Raw genomic sequence first — 22,443 nt, 5'->3', positions numbered from 1 at the left:
CACCTCTCCTCCATCGCCGTGGCCTCTTGAGGCTGTGACCAGCGTTTACTCCAGCTCTGCCTTCTCCACACCTGCCCCCTGTTCTGACTGGTCTCCCTCTGAACTTGGGACCTGTGCCGCCCAGCTGCCTCTGCCCCTCTTGTCTGTCTCCGTGCTTCTGACTCCGAAAGGACTGTCTGTACGTCCATCTGAGGGCCTCCCTTCTTTCACACACTTAGAATCACCTGTTGCTCCTCCTTCGCTTACGCCCCGCATCCAATTCAGTAGCTGTTTGTGTCCACACGGTTCCCCAGATGCACCCAGAATCCACCCACGTCATCTGACCCCTGCTGCGACACCTTCTTTGAGCCACTTGGTCTCCTGACATCCCACCGTCCCCCGGGGACACCTCTGTCTGTTCACAGTCCAGCAACAAGGTGGTCCTATGAAAAAGCCAGAGTGTGTCACTCCTCCACTCAGAACCTTCCTGTGGCTTCCTCTCTCGTGGAGGGTGAGTGTTCAGGTCCTTCAGAAGCCCCTGACTCTCCTCTCCCTGTCACATCCCACAGCCTTCTCTCCTCTGGCTCACTCCCTTTGACTTGCTGCTTCCTGGGCTGTTTCTCCAACGTGCCGGTCTTGGAGTCATTTGCTCAAAACCTCCAGCAGCTCCCCATTTCTCTCAGAGGAAAGCCGAGTTCCTTCAGTGGCCGATGAGAATGGGCTCCTTGTGGCCCATTCTTACCCAATTTCTGTGACTGCCCTAACACCCTCAGCCTCCCAGCCCAGGAGGGCTCCCTCTTTTCCACCTTTTCTGTTGCCTGTCACCCCATTTTGATGGTGGCTTCTCCTTGAGTTGTCTTGTCTCTTGATTTGTTTACTCTTTTATTCTCTGCTTTCTTCCCCTAGACTGAAAGCTCTGTGACAGCAGGGGCCTTCCTGCCTCCTGCTGATGTCCCTGGCATCTTCAGCAGGGCCTCACAGGCACAGCATCTACCTGGCAGATCCCCATGGCAGGGACTGCACGAAATCCTAGAGGAAATGGAGTATTTCTGACAGAAATGTAAATTAGGAACGTTGGTTGCAGAAGTACCAAGTAGTAGACTAATAATCATAAAAGAAGTTGAATTGAGAGAGATTACACCTATCGAAAACCATACCTGGCTTACTGATAACTTCTGTCAGACCTTCAGTCCTACCTTGGTACTATTTTCCTTAAATCACAGGGTCTAAAACAATCCATTTATACCGAGACACCACATCTGGGCAGGGACCACATGATGCCACTGAAGATTAAGTTGCAGTTGAGTTGTTGGACAGTATTGTTGGCACGTTCAAAGTATCTATCTTCACGTTCACTAATGAGCCCGAGGCCCTTTTCTGACTGTGCAGTGCACTCGGAAGTTTCCATGCTCATCCTGAACCTTTAGAGCAAGGTGATGGGATTGCGTGAAGTTGCGAGCGGAAATCAGTCCTGTGGCTTGCTAAAAGGTGAATGTGTTTGGATTGGGACTGTTGTATCCGAGCCGGCAGTGGGAAGAATGACAGTGGAGAGAAACATTCTGATCAGTTTCAGATCAGCTTTCTGATCGGGGTGCGCAAACGCGTGAGCGGTTTGCGATTCTGTGAGTTGGTGGAGTCGGGAGCTCTGTGAACAGAGCTGTGCTGTGCTAGCAATGGCTGGTGGCTGTCGGGGAAGGCACCCAGCGGGCAGTTTCCCCCGAGCTCAGCCGCAGATGGCTGCCTGGAGGCCTCTGTGTGCAGTAGCCCTGTGGTCTCTCCCGTGGTCGCCAGGGCTTATTGTTAGGTGTTGTCACTGATGCCTTCTGCGTGTCTCCATTTTCAAATGTAAACTACTTCTATCTGCTGAGGATCCAGTGAATGTGCGTTTAAAAACTCGAACACTGATTACTGGTATTCAGATAATTTTGGTGCAGGAAAGGACTGCAGAGATTTAGTTAAATTACTCCTTTAATGGACGGAGAGTGTCACCCAGGAAGAAACTAGAAAGAATAACCTTAAGGAAAAAATGGAGTCCAAAGCAGTGTTAAGAAGATTTTGTGACTGCACAAGCATGAGGAAGTTAGTTCTCTGTCACTAGACCCGCAGAGTTGGTGATTGTGGCAGGCAGAATAATGGCTCCTGAAGAGGGCCACGTCCTAATCCAGAACTGGTGTATACGTGACCTTCCATGGCGGATGTGACCAAGATGAAGATGACCTTGAGATGGGGGAGATGAGGAGCCGCAGACCTTTTCTGGCTGTGGTCAGAGGGAGGGGGCCGCGGAGGAAGGGTCAGACGCTGGCTTTGTGGATGCACAGAAGAGCCTCTGGTAGCCGGAGAAGGCCAGCCTAGAGCTTCCAGAAAGCGGCACTTCCCTGCCAACACCTTGATTTTAGCCCAGTGAGACGCATTTCAGACTTGCGATCTTACAGAAGTGAGAAGTACGCGTTTGTGTTCTGTTAAGCCCAGAAGTTTGTGGTCACCTGTCAGAGCAGCAGTAGGAGGAAGGACTTTGTCGCTGTCCCGGAGGACTTCGGGGCCGACTTCAGGCTGAGTGCCGAAGCGACAGTGGTAGCAGTTGGCTTCCTTACCTTGAAGAGCATCTGAAAGAGAGACGCACACCGGGAGCCACCGGACATCGTAGTGAGCAGACCAGGAGTGATGACCGCGCCGCACCCCTGGGAGGAAGTACGGAGATGAGCGCTGGTAACATCACCTGCGGGGTCAGATCGCCCTCGCGACGAAGGGGCCCTGCGGATCCCTGAGAAGACAGCTACACAGAACACATGTCTCCTGCGCTCTGGTTGCCACCTTCCCCACAGACAGGCCGTGCTAGCGGATGTGTTCAGCATCACCTCTCTCCTTCTAGACGAAGGCTTCGGAGGGTTCGGGTTCTGTCTTACCCATCGTATGTAGGCTAGAGGCGGACATGTTCACCCACCGAATGAGTGAGTAATATTCAAGACTGAATGGACGAGACGGGACAGTTTGCAGGATTTCTTTCTACCAGTTGAGAGGTCATTATTTCTTTCTAGAGCATTGTCTAAAAAATAAGTGACCAAGGTGACCAAGCAAAATCATAAAAAGAACATTTAAAAATGAAATTACAGCGCCATCTTACTAGTATATAACCAGGAAAAGGTAAACTAGAACAACAATGAAATGCCCTGCCCCCACCCCACAGTCCATCACATTGATTAGACACTTGGATTGATTTTATCCGGCACTGGCATGAGATGAAGGACAGTCTCGAACATTATGTGCCAAGTATCATTGCTCTAGTTTCCCTGGTGGCCATACTTCCAAAAATGCCACCTTTTTAAGTCGCTTTTGATCCAGTGCATCTGTTTTTGAGCAGTGCTGCCTGTGGGTGCGTGATGCCAGCTAGAAGCTCGTTGGTAGTGGTGCCGCACACATCTCACTTCCGCTGTCCCCCAGAGCAAGGAAGCCAGCGAGAAGATAGCTGTCCACTCGGAAGAGAAGGGCTCTGGAGGCTGCGCGTTGGGTTCCTGATAAGACAAGCCTGGTGCCTGCACTGGCTAGGGTCTTTCACCCCGAATCCTTTTCCTGTGAATATCTCATGTCAGAATTAATCAGGAATATTATATATTTCCTAATTCTGGGATATGATATAGATGAGTAAAGGGATATTTCAAAGTAGCTAAATGTAGGTTGATATACTCTGGGTGGGATTATCCTGGGACATCAAAGCCAGGTTGAGAAATTTAAATTTAATTCAGGTGCCATTAGTGGCATATTGTAAACCCTTGTCCTGTTGTGTCCCTGGAGGTCCTTTTCTAAACGTGTGTGTTCCAGAAGTAATAACGTGTGATACATGCGTACATTCCATATGGGGTACATTCCATTGGGGTGGTTTGTTTTGAGTGTGCATTCCTTACTAAATATTTAGTTCTCAAAGTTACTTTTCAGTCACGCAGAACCAAATATTTAGTTTTCAAAATTATTTACGTTCCTCAGTGTGTATACTGAGCTTCAGGTATGTATGTCCTTGCATATCCATAATCTTGGCTGCCACTCGATCTGAGTCAGTGAGGAGATATTGAGGAGTTCTAGAGAAGTAGGACAGAACACAATATGGAAGCATAATGAAAAAGCAAAACAGGAACTGAAGGGGAATGTCTGTGTGTTAATTCCTATTAATACTTTAGTGAAAAGTGAATGTTAGAGCGTTGTATCATGAGGAGCTCCTGGGATGGGAGCTCTTTGTTCCACAGCACCAAACCCGAGGTCATTCTGGGTGTCTTCAGGCGGTGGGAGCAAGTGAATGGACCGAAATTCTATCTACCCCACAGGACTCCCGTTTGGGAGCCTGCTTTTCCCCCGGGCTCCACAGTTCTGGAATAAGCGTCTGTACACTTGCCCCTCTGCAGGTGGGCACCTGCGTGCCCATTCCTTGAGGGGTCATGAAAATAACCTTTGCTGGGGGTCCTCAGGGAAGGCATCCAGAAAGGTGGGATTTCTCCCCGACTATTGATAGCACATGCAGCGGTCAGAAATGGTCTGTGCCCAAAGGATAGACCCCCTGAGACCCGTGGTTGGGGACAGATGTGCACGTGAACTGTGGCCCTAACAGGAGCGAGGGGGCTGTGGAATCAGCCAGCTGCCAGGGAGCCACTGCGGAGTGGAGAGAAGATGCACTGAACCAGAGCCTTCGAGAGGGCAGCGGTGTCGCTGTGCACTGGGCGGCGCACTGGCAGAGCTGGGACAGGAAGACAAAGCGCTTTTGTGGGGATTTGCAAGAGGCGCCAGTGCCTGTCCTGTGCAGCTCAGAGATCCGTGCTGTTGGCAAGGAGAAGCTGGAGAAGCTGCCTCTGAGGGAATTGCTAGAAATGGAGGTCTCTCCCTCTCAGCAGATCCCCCCCACCAAGCCCACGAAATGAAGATGGGGCGGGCTGGGTGTCCGCTCCTGCTGTCCCTTGGCTGAGTGCCCTTGGGTAGACACTGGCTGCAGCGTCCTTCACGGTGTCCCCATCAGAAATTCTGGTCCTGGAATCTGAAAGCCAGGAAGGACACTTAATGCCTACTTCGGTTTCACCCAGACTTCTGTGGGCTGCGCACATCCTTCCTGTCCCACAGAGAGCTCGTCTGCTCTGCGGAGTGGCCTGTGACTCCTCCAGCCCGGTCCTTTGTCCTTGCTTTCTCTCCTCCCCCGTCACTCTCCCATGCCTGATACACGTCCTTCTCCTGGGATCCAGTATCTGAAAGGGAGGCTGGCCATGGGCAGGTGCCATGTGATGCCTTTGGCATGGACACACTGGGTCCTTGACAGCGTTTGCATATACAGTACGTGTGCTTCTCTTTTCTCAGGAATAGGGATAGGAACATCCTTGTTATCGACAGCATCATGTCCTAATATGGAAATACTTAGTGTGCGTGGAAACTTTTTAAGGCGTGTCTTGTATTACAAGTAATAGGATACCTTCGGTTAATTGCTAATTTAAAACAAAGCAGTGACGATTTCCTTTGGCAGTCCTTTTCCTGTTAACATCAGCATCGTTACAAATTATGAATGGCCTGAAGCATGGAGAAGAGTGCAGTGGACTGTGATTAGCACACCCTCACGTAAGGATGCAAGTGGACTGTTGGATTCCCTTCTGAGGCCCCATGTGTACTGCCCATTGACATCCATGTACACGTGTGACTTCCACAGCTGGGCGGGCACAGATCAGGACTCTGGGCTGCTGCTTCCCTTTCCGAGTCCCAGGATGAGCTTCATCTTGGCGTGGCAGCCTTCCCTTTCGCCTTCGTCTCTGCACTCAGGGCACATGTATTAGGGGCACTCGGCCTGGGGACTGTTCGGGTTGCCGCACTGTAGTCCATAAAAAGCACGTAGCAGGTGGGGCAGGCTCAGCCTGCTAGCTTCTCCTGCATCATCAGTATCACCACAAGCGTGGACTTCATTGTGTGTTTCTAAGTGTGCTTCCTAGGAAATGACACTGAAGTTGTTCTGGTCTAGAACAAGATGTTATCCTGGGTTCAGAAAGTAGAACCCTGTCCTCGGGTCTCGTTCTCAGCAAGTGACGTGCAGAGGGTGGCTGGAATGCTTTGTCAGGTTTTGGGGATGGAGCAGAGGTAGAGCTGCAGAAATGTACATTTCCATGCCTCGTTTATCACTAAAGAAAAGGGAAGAGCCTCATGTGTTTTTTCAAAACTTTTCCTTGTTCATAAAAATACTATTTGAGAAAAAAAGACTCCTAAGAAAAATTAAGTAATTTGTTTAACTTGGTTCTCTTTTTACCAAAGATTTCTGATAATTAACTAAAAGAAATGAACATTGCATTAATTTTTAGCATACAGTTTTTTTTTGTTTGTAACAGTCATTTTTGTGGGGGGTATGTTTTAGGGCATCATTCAGAAGATAGTGGACAGTCACAAAGTAAAGCACGTGGCCTGCTATGGATTTCGCCTCAGTCACCTGCGGTCAGAGGAGGTTCACTGGCTCCATTTGGATATGGGTGTCTCCAATGTGAGGGAGAAGTATGAACTTGCACACCCACCAGAGGAGTGGAAGTAAGATTACATACCTACTTTGGTGTGACTCACACTTGATTTGTTTTGCATATTAAATCACACACAAGAGGATGAATGTCTTTGCTTAATTTCCATATTGATTGTAATTACGACTCCTGTATAAATAAAACTGGCTGGTAATGATTTAACCAGTGATCTCTTCTAGACTTCTGTTCAGTCTGCCTTTGTGGCACCACCGACTTGGGACTGCCTGAGCTTCTGATGGGCTCAGTGGAGACGGCCTTGGGCTCGTCACACTTCTCTTGTCAGGACGCCTTTGTTTCAGCCTCGGCTCGAAGAGCTCAGGTCCTCATTCCTTTCCTTTCTGTCCTGTTAGCATCCTTCTGTGCAGCAGGACTTCATGAGCCCGGCGGAGACCACACCTAATTATCTCCTTAACGGGCAGCGTGGTTTGCTCCGTGGTGCCGGGTAGCCTCCGGCTCACCTGAGAAGAGGGGGTGTCTGAGGGACGTCCGCGCACTGCAACTCAGTTAGGCCGTGACTCGTGCTGACCTTAGTGAAACTGACACAGTTGAAGGTGAATTAAAAGACTTCTCTGTAATTGCCCTTTCTGTGGTTCTCTCCCCACAAAGATAGTAATTTTATGTTAGCAGGAAGCTGTATGTGTGAAACACTAGAGTGTGGGAGAAGCTGGACCCCGTGCATGGTGCCCTCGTGTTCATAGACGCAGCCGCAGAGACAGAGGCGGTTGTGGAGGGGACAGTGCTCAGTGTTGGTCACTCTCAGTCCAGCAACCTAACTGATCAGAAGACACATTGAAAAGAAAAACCTGCGGAAGTTAATAAATCTCCTGCTGAATACACTCAGGTCCTGGTTACAGTTTACCAGAGAAACGTACTTGTATTTCCAGTTGCCTGGGCCGCCGGCACAGGCTGAGCTGACAGGGTAGTCCATGATAAGGTCGTTGGGTTGGCTTCGGTGCTGGCAGAGATGTGACTTCCCGCTGTTCGATCAGGCAATCAAATGAGCGTTTCAAAGCTAAGAATACCTAAAAGTTACTTTAAAATGCCGCAGGTGTGTTTATTCAGCACAGTTCTGTCAGCTGCTTCATTTTTGTGGCTGTGTCAGAGGCGCACTCCTGTAGGATGGTGCCCCTAGTGCTCGGTAAGGTGCTGTGGAATGTGGACCTCTGAGCATAAAGCTCTGTTTCTGTTCTTTTAAGCCACTTTATTTTGCTAAATTTCAAGTAAAGTTGAGCGACCTCTACTCTCTTTCATGGAGCCTGAACCCTCATAAAGCAAGACAAGCCCAGCCTGGGCGAGATGGAGCTTTGCCGAATGCAGTGCCGAACCAGACACGGATGGAGGTGGCGAAGGTGATGCCACGGCCGTGTCACTGGCACCGAGCGGCTGGAGCCCGGCGCCAGGCCAGCTGCATGCGCCTTATAATCTGTACATTTGCAGCTCGTAAAATGTGTGTCACAAAGCTCTCCCCAGTCTTAGGAGGTAAAGATGGAGGAGACAGGCCACAGACTTGATTTAAGTTCCAGGCACAGAGAGAGCTGGAGACACAGCTTCAGTTGAGTATAGCTGACTTCGTAGCGAGGCTTTTGCGTAAACATGCCCGTTGCAGGAGGACTCCTGCAGTCTTAGCTCGGAGGGGCGGCGTGGCGGGTGGCATCAGTGAAGGTGCGTGGACAGTGGGCTGGAGGCGTAGCTGGTCCCTGCGGGTGTTCCTGGGAGGGTCAGGCTTCATACTGCCTGTCTGTGCACGCCAAAGGAGCCGGGACTTAAAGGGTCAGTAAGGAACAGGAGACTATTGTAAACGAACCACGTAGATTTGAAAAAGGACCAAACACAAGTTCTAGAAACCACTGGGTGGGTAAAACAGCTGATATAGCGGAAAATTTAGTAAACAGAAATGTGGATCTGAGAAAATCTTCCCACAAGACAGCACATAGAGATCAACATGTGGAAGGTATGAAAGCGCATTATGTAACATGAGGAATGAGAAAGTCAACCCATTTCTGCAGGGGCTCTCAGAGCGAGTAGAAGGAATGAGGAAAAGGCAATATTCCGAAGAGGTAATGGCTGAGAATTTTCCAGAAGTGGCGAATAGCATAAATCCTCAGGTGTAGGACTAACGTAAGATCCCAAACGGGGTTAACGACATGAATCTGCACATCGGTAGATTACAGTCAAATCGTGTACAAAAGAGGAAGAGATGATGCTAAATGCAACCAGGGAAAAATTCACCTTTCTCCACGGTTTTCTCCAAGCGGTGAGAAGTCCCAGGCAGCCCACATCTGTCTGTCAGATGCCGTTACCGTTCAAGAGCGGGGCGGCAGATACTGCCCTCAGAGAGTTCACTGCCAGAGGAGCCTCCTACAGACACATTTCAGGAAAAAGGATAGTGGTTTCTGAAGGAGGGTTTCTGATGCAAAATCGGGTAGATAAAAATAAGCATTGACTCTAAGAACAAATAACAATAAGAACCGATTTTTTATATTAAAAAAGTAGAACCCAAGTGGTGGCTGCCTGTCAGAAGAGAGGTGGTCAGAATTAAAGCTCTGTCAGCCACGTTATAAGGGTATGTATAAAAAAATAAAAAATAAAATTGCATATTAGGACAGCTATGTAACATTAGAAGTAGCTTTTATAACCTAAGCAGTAGGTGGGTGAATAGGTGTTAGGGAAACAGCAAGAAGAGAAGGAAGGGACTAGAAAGCAACAAAGAGGAGTCCCAGACGAGACTTTAGAAATAAGCTCAAGCAGCCTAACAGTTACTGGTGAGAGATGTTGGTGTGTGACCAAGAAAGAGAAGCCATCTCTCTGCTCTTTATGACGGGAATCTAAAACAGTGATGTTGAAGACGTTTTTATGTAACTTACAGGAAGAAACATTTTACCTTAAGACTGAGGACACATGCACATGTATGTGTTTCAGAACCATTTACATATAGGTCTACATACGCACTTGATAAAACCATACCCAGCCTCACTAGTCCACTGAAGTCCACGGTTTCCGTCCAGAGGCATCCTGTTCGGTTTAACTTCATTTAGAAAGATGGATGGTCGGCAGGTGGGTGGATGGATGGACAGGTGGATGGGTAGATAGAAGGATGGGTAGAGATGACGGATGGAGGGACAGAAAGATGGATAGATGGGTGGTGGGTGAATGGATGGAGAGATGGACGGACGGACGGACGGACGGATGGATGGACGGACGGACGGACGGATGGATGTATGGCTACAGAGAGGGACGGATGGATGGATGGATAGATGGATAGAAAGTTGGATGGATGGTGGGTGGGTGGGTGGATGGATGGCTACAGAGAGGGATGGATGGATAGAAAGATGGATGGGTGGATGGATGAATGGTGGGTGGATGGATGGTGGGTGGATGGATGGATGGATACAGAGAGGGATGGATGGATGGATGGATAGATGGATGGATGGTAGGTGGATGGATGGATGGATAGAAAGATGGATAGACGGGTGGGTGGATGGGTAGATGCAGAGAGACAGGGATGGATAGAGGGATAGAAAGATGGATGGTTCGAGACGATGGATGGTGGGTGGATAGGAGGATGGATATAAGGATGAATGGATAGATACAGAGGGACGGATAGAAAGGTGGATGGTGGGTGGATGGATGGATAGAAAGTTGAGTGGATTGGCGGATCGATAGATAGATACAGAGAGAGGGCTGGATAGATAGATGGAGAGAGAGATGGATGGATAGACGGACAGAAAGATGGATGGACGGACGGATAGTATTTTCCTGCCTACTAACCAGGGGATTGAGGGGATTGGTATTGCTCTATTAATACCTTATTTAAAAAGTTTCAAGATAGAAAAGCATTTTTAGGGATATGAAGGGCAATTACACTTAATAACCAGCTCATTTCACAAGAATTTAGGAAGAGCAGAAATAGATGGAACTTTTTTTTTTAAGATTTTATTTATTTATTTGACAGACAGAGATCACAAGTAGGCAGAGAGGCAGGCAGAGAGAGGAAGGGAAGCAGGTTTCCCGCTGAGCTGAGAGCCCGATGCAGGGCTTGATCCCAGGACCCTGAGATCATGACCTGAGCCAGAGGCAGAGGCTTTAACCCACTGAGCCACCCAGGTGCCCCGAAATAGATGGAACTATTAAAATTAAAAGTTCCTAAAGACATTTCTCAAAATATATAAAGCAAAAATAGTAATAAAAGAATGAAATTGACCTTTCCTAATTAAAAAGAAAACAATAGTAAGTCATTTTTAAATTATGTTTTTCACTATTCTTTTTAATGTGGAAATACGGAGTTCTGCACATAACAGTGTATTAATCAGTTGAAAAACACATTCTTAAATAATTCATGGTTCAGAGTAAAACTCCCAGTGAGCTGAGGGTCTGGCTATGCTGCTAAGTTCTACACCTCCATGGGCTCTTCCCTTCGACCTCCAGTCCACCTTCCCACCTTCCGTAGGAGCTGATGCTGTCAGTCGTTTCTTACCCAACAGTGCTCTGCTCTTTGCTTCGTGCGTGCCCGGCCCTCCTGCTTGACCGACCATTCACTGTCTTCTCCTGCTTTGTGTTTAAATGTGGGGGCTGCTCCAGGGACCTCTCTTTCTTCTCTCTGTAGACCAGCCTTTGGCATCGAAATCACACTTTCATTGGATAGACCCAGGAGACCAAGAAACCAGTTACTGCCTAAGCCAGACAAAAATCCTAGAAGCTGGTGGCGTGGGGGAGCAGTGATAGAAGGAGTGAGAAACAGCTGTACAAGCGTTTCTTACGCTAGAGCTCATAGGATTTGCTGAAGAGTCTTTAAAAATACGCACATGCGATGAAATCTGTAAATCACTTCTGCGGAAGGTTCCAGTAGCTCCTCCTCCTACCTGGAGCCAACTCCAGAGCTCTGATGGGCTCTCAGCCCGCCTCCTCTCGCTCTCGCGCCCCTCCCTGCGCTCCAGCGGCTGGCGCCCTGACATGTCAGTGCTCCCTTTTCAGAACTGCCGGGTCAGGCTCTTCTCTGCCGCCGGCTTTCTTACCTGCTGAATGGGACAGACTTCTGTCTTGGAGAATTTGCACGCTGCTCCAACCTAGCCACATGGCTCTCTTACTGGTTCTCGAACAAGTCAAGCGTCTTGCTCCTTGGGGCCTCTGTACCTGGTGAGACTGGCCAGTGTGCTCCTCTGCCGTTTCCAGCACGGCCTGGACCTCCTACCACATAGGGCACGTGCTCTGCGGTCCCCTCTTCCCTGTGGTCTTCTCTGACCGCTCTGTCTGTAGGGCCCACTGCTGACCCACCACCAGATGACTTTCTCCCTCAGGGACTTGGTCTTACCTCCTGGTCTACTCCTGGGCTTCTGGTCAGTTGTGTCTGGTGTGTAGAGGGCACCTAGTAAAAACTTTTTCAGTGAAAATTGAATTAGTGGCAGTGAAAGTGCAGAACCATCCAAGAGACGACACAGTGTGATGAGTAGTAACGTGTATTCGTTCCACAAGTGTATGTCCTTAGCAGTGTTTTCACACTGACACATCGTGCAGGGCACTTGGCTCACTTTATCAAGTTTCTTATTGTGATAGTCTGATCGGGTGGTGGGGCCTCACCTTTTGCCGTTTTACCTGTGAGAAACCTGAGGCTTCATGAGGCTTAACAGCCACCTCGAGCTCCCGTGGGTGGAGGAGAGTGGGTCTGTGTACTCAGCTGTCCTCTGCTCCTGTGTGAGACACGGACGTACGAAAACCGGAGCGATGGGCAGAGTTTGCCCTGGCCAGCAGGCATCTTCCTGGTTCAGTGGCTTTGTGTGGGCCGCTGGACGCCTGGCTTTCGTTCTGAGAAGTAGGATCGTATTCAGATGAAGTGCCAGGGCTCGCAGAGTAACTGGATGTCGGTTTCCACTCTTGGGAGGTTTTCAAACATAGACTGTGTGTGTGTGTGTGTGCGTGCGTGTGCGCGCGTGCCGTATGCCACAGGATCTGTTGAGGTTGCCCGATGACGCTGAGGCAGAAACTTGCTCACCTGGGTCCCCAGCGCTTCCAACACCTCCGCAAGCCAACTTGGGGCACACCGTGTGCTTCTGTGGCGGGCAGTGGGGCCTTACGGAGGCGTCCTGCCTCGCCACTGGGGAAACGGAGGGCTGGTGGGAGAAACGGTGGTCCTTGTGGGAAGAGTAACAACAAAGGTAGACCCCCAATACTCAGAGACCCGCTTGAGACGGGTCAGATGAGAAAAAAGTTTAATGGAAAAGAGAGTTGAATGTGTCTCTGGGCCTGGAGTAGGAAGTTTAATACCCCCAAAACGTTTAATAACAGCAGATTTAACTTTATTAAGATAAAGAACTTCCGTGTACCCAATGTATATTTTTAAAAGGGCAAAAGCAAGTTGCAGCTGGGGGGAGATAATGTGCAACACACGTGACGAACAGAAGATGATGCCGGGGGTTCTCCTGATGGGTGTGGAAGTGGCACACGATTCACTAGGTGGGCCAGAGACACGGTGGTGTTATGTCGTGACAGAGAAACCAGCCTGGCAGTCATCACAGGCCGCCGCTGTCGGCTTCATGAGCCCATTAGGGAGATGGGAATCTGGACCCAGGATCCATCTGCAACTCTCTGTGTGGCAAAAAAAGTGAACTGTTGACAGCAGAGGACGAGGGCGGCGCCGGCAGGCTCTTGCCCGCGCTGCCGGTGAGAAGGTAAAGGGGCGAATCTCTCTGGCAAACGACTTGAACTTCCAGCCGCTGCGCACTCTGCAGTCCTGCAGCTCCTTCAGGTTTTGTCCTGGAGAGACTCTTGGGGTTCTGCACGGGGCTGGAGATGCAGGAGGGTCGCGCACGTGAAAATGGGTGCACGGGGAGACGTGCAGCGGGTCGCCGAGTGTTGGCCACGCTGCCTCCTGACAGACGCGGTGTCGTGAAGTCCGCTGAGTACCACGGAGCTGCACTTTATAAAGAGACTGGGTTTTTTGTAACGTCGGTTTTACCTCAGTTAAAAAAAAACTAAGTCCTGGAAGACAACATAGAGCATAGAGTAGAGTGGTGTGTTTGGCTTAGTGATAAGCTTTTATAAAATGAAGAAAAAAAACTTAAAAGAGTGTTGTGGGGACCACATCAGTTGAGTGAGACAGTGTGGCTGATCTCAGTGAAGGACCAGAGGGGAATCACCCAGAGCCTCCGGGAGGAGCAGCCTGTCCTGCCAGTTGCCATGACGGAGACATCCCAGGGACGAGGGCGGAGCCCTGGGGTTCGGAGGCAGGGCTCTGCGAGTCACCCCCCCCCCCCCCCCGTGGAGACACATGCTTCCAGTCTGCCCAGGAGGGAGCAGGGGCCTGCCTCCCTGTCACTGGGCTCAGAGGGCCCAGCTGAGCAGGGAGTAGTTGTCAGGACCCTGAGGGGGAGCCTGAGACCCCAAAAGTCTCAGTCCCGATACCGTCCTAACCGTTACCGCAGCAAACAGTGTCCTGCGGTTCGGAGCGATCGTCGTCAGACAGATTTCCATTTTAAAGTTCTGCACTTAGATCTTTCTAATGAACCGAATTTTGGTAATGAAATTTCAGTTATCTGGAGTGACCTGTGTAGAGTGGTGTGTTTGGCTTAGTCAGGTGTAAACAGACTGTCAGCGCTTTTGGGGGAAATGGCCCAGTCCTTCATGATGTCGAATCCAGGACTTCGAGGGCCGGGTCTGAGAGGTGGCTCGTGTGGCCTTTGAGAGAGGACGGTGGGGCTCTGCCGAGCACGCGAGGACCATCCTCCTCCTCGTTGCCGGGCGGGGTTCCCGCCTCCCGCCCAGCCCTGCCCGGTGCCTGCGAGAAGCGGTCCCTTTCTCTGCAAGGACGCGACTGCTTCCAGTCCTCGGCAGGGGAAAAAGTCTCTCATAGGGAGGAGAAGTGCCTTTTTCAAAGACGACGAGTGAACTTGAGTAATGGTAGTTTGGAAGCATTCCTTTATGTTCCCTATGTTACCTCAAAATCACACCGACTCCGCCCAGGCCTTCCTTTACAAGCAAGTCTTCCGGTGGAGCCCTGCACTGCCGAGCTTTAAAGCAGAGTGACAACAACGCACTCCGGCAGGTTTGGAAGTGATACCTTTAAAATGCGGACGGACTTTCAGCTCGCTGGCTGTTAATGACACATCCGCTGCCTCCGCCCCAGACAGGAGCAGCAGGAAGACAGGTCCGTTTCTGTTTCCGCTGGGTCTGCGGCTGCAGGCCGACTCCGGCCAGGCTGGCTAGAGAGGGGTTCTGTGGGTGCTGTTAACCTCAGGTATGGACAGTCTGTGAACTTCTTTTTGTTCTCGGTGTGTCTCAGAAGTTTCCAGAATAGAACACAGAAGTCCTGTGTACCCTTCACCTTGCTTCCCTAAAATGGTGAAACTTTCGTAAATAGAGTACAGTAATTGAAACCAGGAACTTAACACTGATACGGTATTATTAACTGTACACAGCTGCTACTCAGATTTCTGCGATTGTCCCACTTAACACCCCTTTCCCGGTCCAGGATACCATGTGGTTTTCACTCTCTCCGTAAATCTTCTCTAATCTGGGACAGTTCCTCTGCCTATGTCCTTCATGACCTTGACACTTGAGGAATACCGGCTGGTTATCTGTACCGTGTCCTTCCACAGGGGCTGCTCTGGGGTTTTCTCATGGTGGCGCTGAGGTTGCATGTGGTTCGCAAGACTGCTACAGCCGGGCTGTGGAAGCCATCGTAGCACATCTGATCAGGAGGTCTGTAGCGGTGATGGGACTCCTGTGTACGGGTGTTTTCAACTTGGATCGTTTGGTTTAAGGTGGTGGCCAGGTTCCTGCCCCATAAAGTCACTGTTTCCTCCTCTGTAATTGAGAAGTACCTGCTGGGGGATAAGTGTATTGCGACTCTGCAGAGACCCCATTTCTCATGGATTTTCACCCGTTAATCTCAGTACCATGGATGATTGTTTCTTACAGCTATTACTGCTAGAATTTTTACCTAATGATGAATTTCTATTTCCATTCTTCTTTTGGGGGTTTCTAAATGGAGGTCCCTTGTGAGAAAGAGCTGTCAGTACCACAGTGTTTGCAAGGCCCGTCAAGAAACACAGCATCTGTGTTGTTTCTGGAAGTTGTGCCTGTTACTTCACGACACACAGATGGGCCAGCTGACCCTTCTCAGTATCAAGGCTAACGGATTCTTGGTCCAACACTTCCTACTCCTCTCCGCCATTAGCTGGTCAGCTTGTGGGTATCTTGGTGCTCGTTGTGGGAGGTGAGACTGAGGAGGTTAGTTCAGTGGCCTCCATAGGAAGTTATTACTTAGAAGAAGCAAAAAGATTATTTATTTGGGGCATGTTCTATTGAGCTGCTGTCCAGAAATCCAAGGAATGGCGTATAGCAGAATAGTAAAAATGTTCAGGATGCCGTCAGGCTCTTAGAGTGGTAACAGAAGGGCAAGGAGGACGGTTAGTTTCGTGGACAGGAGGGCGTGGGGATGTCAGCCCTCTCGGGCCAGTAGGCTGTGGGGCTGGGTGCTGTGGTTAGGGACTGAGCCAGGGTGATGGCATGTGATTAGATCGGGCAGACTTGGGCAGTTCGGCAGGGCTGTGGGGGACAGACAGGCTAGACACTGCGGACTGACGCAGGGACCAGAATCCTCACGATCTGAAGAGCGTGCCTCCCTGTCCATGCTTCGGGTCAGTCCTGCTCCTCTGTTCTTGAGCCGCAGCGGCCTTCTCTTGGTCTCGTTCTGCGTTGTGGCCTTCGTGCATGTTCTCGCCGCAGAGGGGTCCCTGTCTGCTACTTCATACCTGTGGGGCCTTGGGCCGCTTATGTAATGCCCTGAGCTTTCTCCCATCCGTGAAAACAGGGTCATTACTTCTCAGCCAGGGTACTGCGCTCGCCTCCGGGCCTCCTGCTTCTTCCTCTGGGCCCTGTTGTCTGTCCTTCACACAACAGTGTGTAGACCTGCCTGGTCTGAGGAACGTCCGTCCTGCAGTTACCCTGCTGTTCTCTGAGCCCCATAGTCCCGATGCGCAGGGGCCTCTGCGATCTGCCGCCTCCCGAGCCCGCCTCTCCCTGCTGCCCGCCTGCTCAGTGCCCGTGCTCAGCGCGGTCGGGCCGCACTTGCCTTCCCGCACATCCTCTCTCCTCAGGGCCGCCTCCCCATTCTCTTCCATCAGAGCAGAACTCTTGTCCCTGCACATAACTGAATGACGCCTTTCCCCCGCTCAGATCTTCCTTCAGATCTCCCTGGATCGGAGTGTCCTCTGGGGCTACCAGTGCAGAGCGATCTGTTGTCACTTGTCGCTCCCCTTACCGAGCTTCTTTGCCTGTGTCCCGCTTACTGCAGCCCCCGAGATATCTGTGCATTTGCTGTCTGACTTCCACCACCAATCGTATCTCAGATTTTCGAGGGCTGGCGCTTGGCCTGTTTATTCAGTGGCGTCTCCCCAGCCCCTGGAGCTGTGCCTCGGATGGGGTTGGCACGGGAATCAGTATTCGCGGAGTGACCGCTGATGCCATCAGTAAGCCGTGGAGCCCGCGCCCACTGTGGGCCAGGGAGTGTGCGCGGGCTTTTGCGCTCACTCTCTCACTTATTACCCGACGAGCTTGGGACCAAGGCACAGAGAGGTGGTGGCAGACCGTGGGTGGGCCACGGAGCCAGAGTCCCAGCCCGGGGCACCCCCCTCCGGAGCCCGCGTTCTTCCTGCTTCTGGCAGGGCCATAGCGGGGTACGAGGCCGCTCGTACTCCGAGCTCGTACTCCGCACGGCCTTATCACCATCCGTGTCGGGCCCTGAGTAGTCCTGGAGTGTCCACGGAGCCGTCGTCAGCATGGTCAGGCTGCCAGCTGGTCACAGTGTTTGATCGCGATCTGTTTCCTTGCCCTCAAATGCGGTAACATTCCTAGCAGAAGCCTCCTGTCCTGTTTGATCCTGAACGTGCAGCCTCGGGCCAGCTGCGGCTGCTTGTAGAGCCCCGTCTTCCAGTCCGCTAACGGGCACTTGCTCCGCTTCTGTTCTCTGACGGGGATGTGGCGTGGAAGTGGTGCCTGCGGGGGACTTGGAACGTGCTGGCAGTAATGAACTCTAGCGTGTTCCACAAGGGACCGCCCCACGTGCAGCGTCTGGAGTGACTCGTTGACCTCGATCTGAGGAGGAGCAGAAGGGAGGCTCACTGTTGGGCAGTTGCGTATTTTAGTGAGGGCAGACACTCCACGGTCTTAGCGGGGCTTGTGTGTGTGTGTACCTTGCATTTTTTCCGCTCTTAACTAACCAAAAGAATCATGTTACTTCTTTATTGGCGTGTTTCCCTTGTGAGACTATTAAGTTTTTTTAAACATCAGTAAATAAAACTTTAAGAAAAAACAGATCTTCCTATAACCTTTGGGTAGGCAAATATTTTTACGAACAAAACACTAAAAGAATTTCCCCAAAAGAGAAAGAATAAATGGGGCTGCATAAAAATTATGAGCTTTATTCCTCGACAGATAACATTAAAATAAAAAGATTTTTCAAATAATTTTTACAAGACGCCGCCAAAGAGTGAAAGATGAGTCTTGGAGTGGCGGAAGACAGGAGTCTAGCAATGGCCTCACACCCTGAATGTGTAAGACAGCTGGGGGTGGGAGAGGGGGACCCACAGCCCTTTAGAAGAAACAGATGTTTCACAAAAGGAGATTTCCTTTTCGGCAGTCATCAGATGAGGCCGTTGGCAGTCCACCCTGCTGCAGCAGGAAAGAGACATGCCGGGCGGAGAGATCCAGAACACTGCATGCTGGTGGGACTTTAAACGGGTGTGGCTTCTTCAGCTCCCTGACGGGTGGCACCTGCTAACGCAGGGGTGTGTGGGTGTGTGTGTGTGTGTGTGTGTGTGTGTGTGTCTTATACTCCCAGTCTGTGCCCGTAAAGGACATGGAGAAGAGAGACAGGGAGAGAGCATTCTGGTGAAATATGTTTCCACCACTCTTGAAGTGTGGCTTCCGGAACAATTAACTAGTGTATGCTTAGAGGAAGAAAAAAAAAGAGTGTTGGTATCCTCATAATAGCTAAAGAAGCAGGAATAACTCACATGGCCCTTAGCAGTGGTGTGATATTTCATGCAATACTGTGAGCTCAGAGCAACTGTCAGCTTCGAGATAGGCTGAGTCTCACAAGCAGGTCAGTGAGTGAACAAAGGCCAGACAGGAAAGGGTATGTTCTGTGTGGTTCCATGCGCGTGTCAGCCGTCGGGGGAGGTGTGGGGAGGTGCTGCCCCTGCCCTGGGTGGACAGTGACTGCTGGGACCGGGTGCCCTCTGGGCTTCTTTCTGCTCTGTCCCTTGCAGGATTATTGAGCTCTGCTCTGGACACTGAGGTGCACGTCTTTGTGCTAATAAGTTTGAAAATTGATGGTTAAAAATTACTTGTATTTTAAGTTACTTTTAAGATAATATTTCAGAGTAATTGGTTATGCCATAGTTATAATAATGCTGTAATTGTAGACTATGAATTGAGAAAATTATTTATTTCTGATTTTTCTATTTTGTGAATTATTTTTTAGATATGAATTGAGAATTCGTTATTTGCCAAAAGGATTTCTAAACCAGTTTACTGAAGACAAGCCAACTCTGAATTTCTTCTACCAACAGGTATATGAGAGCACTCTAATGTACCTTATTCTTTGTGACTTTGAATCCTACTTACTACATGGTTTTATTTTAGAATTTGATTTAAGCTAACATTTGGGATAATGTGTATTTGTCACAGTATGACATTGAGAGACCAGTAAGAAATTTTGAATTTTTGACCCTGAATTCTTATACGCTTAGGTAGATCTTTAAAGATACTTCTTTTGTGTGGTACAGCGAATCCTAAGCAATACAAGCCTTGGTCTGTCTTTAACTCAAGTACCATTACCATGCCCGAGTATCTGCAGGCCGGGCCCATGTGGAATTTATTGTCGGAACCACCGAGAGTCACAGAATCTCGAGAGCAGTTTGCACAATAAAGGCAGAATTGACTTTTTTTTTTTGCACTGAGTAACTTCCTTTTTACCCCTTCAAATATTAGTTGGGCAATACACACGTGTGGCGTAAACGAACCAATAGAATTTTACGACCAAATACACGTCGCTTGTTTGTTTCCACGAAGAGTGACGAAAAACAGGTGTGAGGACCGGCTGACATGTGCGTGCACGTTCTGCAGCCAGAAGCACGTGGTCCTTCCTCGTTTTAATAGAAATATTTATTATGTGTCTGCGGTGGGTTAAGAGCGCAGAGGAACTAAATGAGATCGTCTGCACCCTAAATTCCTCACCCGGGCGGGGATCTCCTGCGAACAGGACGCGTGCTCAGTCCCCTGCTGTCGGGAAGCGCAGAGGGCATGGCCGTGCCGGGAGCTTCCGCTGACCCCGTGGAGGCGCAGAGCCTACGCGCTGTCCTGGGAGGGGTCATGTGAGGGGTCCCCAGCTTTGCAGACGAGGAAGAGTCGTACTTTTGGAAACATGGTGCATCTTAATCTGAGTTAAAAAGTTTGGAGAAGAAAGGGGTGAGGAGCTGAGGCCCCCATCGTGAAAAGGGAAGGCTGTAGGTTTCCTCCCGTAGAGTTAGGGGAGCTCTTTAAGGGATGTAGTCCGTGAACGTCTCGAGGAGAATTTTTGTCCTTGGGAAGTCAGACCACACTGATGGCGCTGGCATCCGTCATGGACCGGATGGGTCTTAAGGCGGCTGCGAGCAGGTGAGAGGACTCTCCAGCCATGCAGGCAAGAAATGGGGGAGACAGAGGGGTGCCTGGAGCACATTCAGCGGTGGATTTGATGGGATTGGGAGACGGATCCGACGCGAAAACGAGGGCGTGGATTGCATCAGTCCAGCTGCCTGATGGCGGGAACGAGAAGACATGGCTCACTTCAGAAGGAAGGCGGTAGCCGGGTAGGTCGTTTTCTTTCCTGATGTGAGAAACCTGCGGGTTCCTGCTGGGGAGACCCACGCTGTGAGCGCAGGATGCCAGGACGCTGCTCCCAGGTACTGGGCCTGTTTTCTCACCGCATCGGGAGCGGGAAGCGTGAGGGCCGGGGCCCGACGGGAGCTTGGGGAGGTTGAGCGCGACGCAGAGTTGCATGGGCGGGGTTTGCACTTGGCGACACGGAAAGAGGAGAGTCACGTTTTGATGCAGTGGAGATTGTTGGGGGCCCGCTCGTACCACAGGGGTGACTTCGGTTACGAGCTGCCCTGGGGCGTGCTTCCCCAGCTCGGCGGCGGCGACTGACGAGCCTCGTGCTGGAGCGAAGCAGGTGACGGGCGTTAGCTGGTGGGTTTGCCTTGCGTTCTCGCTCTTGTCTGATCTTTGTCACTGTTGGCGTAATTGCTTTGAGATGATCCGCCCCTGAGGAAATCCATGACTGCTTTAGTGACACCGATCTCTGCAATTCGCAGTCAGGCCTCATTGGCTCGCAGTCCCTCCCTTTTATAACTTGGGGCCGACCTTGCAGCCGACCGCGTTCTTGGTCCTCCCACGCTGTGACCTGCTGTCCTTGTTTTTCCTTGGACGGGACCTTGCTTCTGTCTCCGACTAAAAGTACTGCGTGTGCTGGTGTGGCCCCAGCTTCCCCTTCCTCCGGAGACCTCTCTCACCACGGTCTGTGTTGTTCAGTAGTCTTTAGAGGACCCAAGAGGTGGGGGGCGCACATCCCGTCGTGCGCTCACCGTGCGTGTAGCGGCCCAGCTGTCCCATCGGGTAAGATGCACAGCTCTGTCACCTATCCCGTGAGTGAGCTGGGGTTGTCCCTCCTTCCCGTGCCCCGCCCGTCTTCCACGTTGGTCTGTAGGCAGCGCCAGGCCCTGGAGCAGTCGGCAGTTCCCGTCTGTGAACATGACACGCGTGCGAGCTCACCTTCTGGGACGGGGCACGTCCCTCTCCGTCCCGTGCGCCTCCACCCCACCCTCTGCTTTCTCCGCTCCTGCACTTTCTCTCACAACCTGACCTTCTTAATCTCTCAGAGCTGTTCAGTCATTTGGCACATTTTTAGGAAGTCCCCAGAATACTCTGAAACATTACTCAAAGTATCTTTATCCTAAATAATTGCTGTCATTTTTTGTGTGACTTTACGGTATTCTCCCACGGACCTGTGTTTTAAAAGAAATACAAGAGCCATCGTGATATCGCCCTTTGCCCACATCGAAGGCTGATCCATGCCCGTGTCCCAGGGACAGGAGACAGAGGGAGGTAAAGGTGTGTGCAGAGTCCAGGGGGAGGGCAGGGGAAGGACTGTTGTCACCACCAGTGAGTTGGCAGCTGTACTAAGAGCCATGAGTGCACTCCTACCCTCCGGGTCGCGTGTGGCAGTGTTGGCAGCGGGTGCGGAAGAAACAGTGGACTGTGGGCAGTTCGATAGTCACGCTGATGCTTGCCCTTGCAGGGGCGCACGGTAAAGGTAAGACGGACACGGGCGTGTGTGCGGGTGCTCGTCGGAGCAGGGCTCTACCGGAAGGGGAACCGGAGCCTTGCTCGGTAAGGTCGGTAAGAGGTTCCTCAGATAAGTTGTGCGGAGCATCAGATGTGCGCGTCCATCCTGACCCAAGCGCCGCAGCCGCGTCCGCACACGCGGGAGCTGTGACGCTGATGCTGGCGCTTACCGCCGCCCTGCATAGAACATGCGTGGTTCTGCTCGTGGGAGAAGACATGCTTACTGTTGTTTCTACCCTGACCTAACAGAGTCGTGCAAGGAGCATGGTTTTTGCGTTGCTGCTTTGACAAGGACCTATGTGTTTACTCAGCTCCTTGTGCTAAGCTCTCAGTGCAGAAGCTGTCCTGTTGCACACGTGGGCATTCCAGCGCTGTCACAGGTGACCCGTGTGCTCAGTTGTGTAGGCAGGACCAAGATTGGGACAGGCCTAATGCCACCATTGGAAATCAGCTAGGAGTTCAGAGCTTTCCCCTGTTTAAACACGTGCACTTGTGCACATGCACGCGCATACACACACACACACACACACACACACACACACACAGCATAAATAAAACTGTGGCC

At 50.9% G+C, this 22,443-nt stretch overlaps 1 protein-coding gene across 17 annotated transcripts in view; it reads left to right on the top strand.

The window, feature by feature from the left end:
* PTK2 (protein tyrosine kinase 2) overlaps window positions 1-22,443 on the top strand; it is a 248,642-nt gene that overhangs the window by 85,652 nt on the left and 140,547 nt on the right. For 16 of the 17 annotated variants that reach the window (XM_032315953.1, XM_032315950.1, XM_032315952.1 and 13 more), the window contains 2 exons: window positions 6,344-6,510; window positions 18,976-19,063. In XM_032315953.1, coding sequence (XP_032171844.1) covers window positions 6,344-6,510; window positions 18,976-19,063 — 255 coding nt within the window. The remainder of the gene's footprint in view (window positions 1-6,343; window positions 6,511-18,975; window positions 19,064-22,443) is intronic. The other variant, XM_032315954.1, reaches the window with a different exon arrangement.

This window comes from Mustela erminea, chromosome 16 (assembly GCF_009829155.1).
Source record: "Mustela erminea isolate mMusErm1 chromosome 16, mMusErm1.Pri, whole genome shotgun sequence".
In the NCBI taxonomy this organism is placed as follows: Eukaryota; Metazoa; Chordata; class Mammalia; order Carnivora; family Mustelidae; genus Mustela; species Mustela erminea.
The sequence above is the reverse complement of the archived record's forward strand: the minus strand, read 5'-3'. Positions and strand labels throughout refer to the sequence as shown.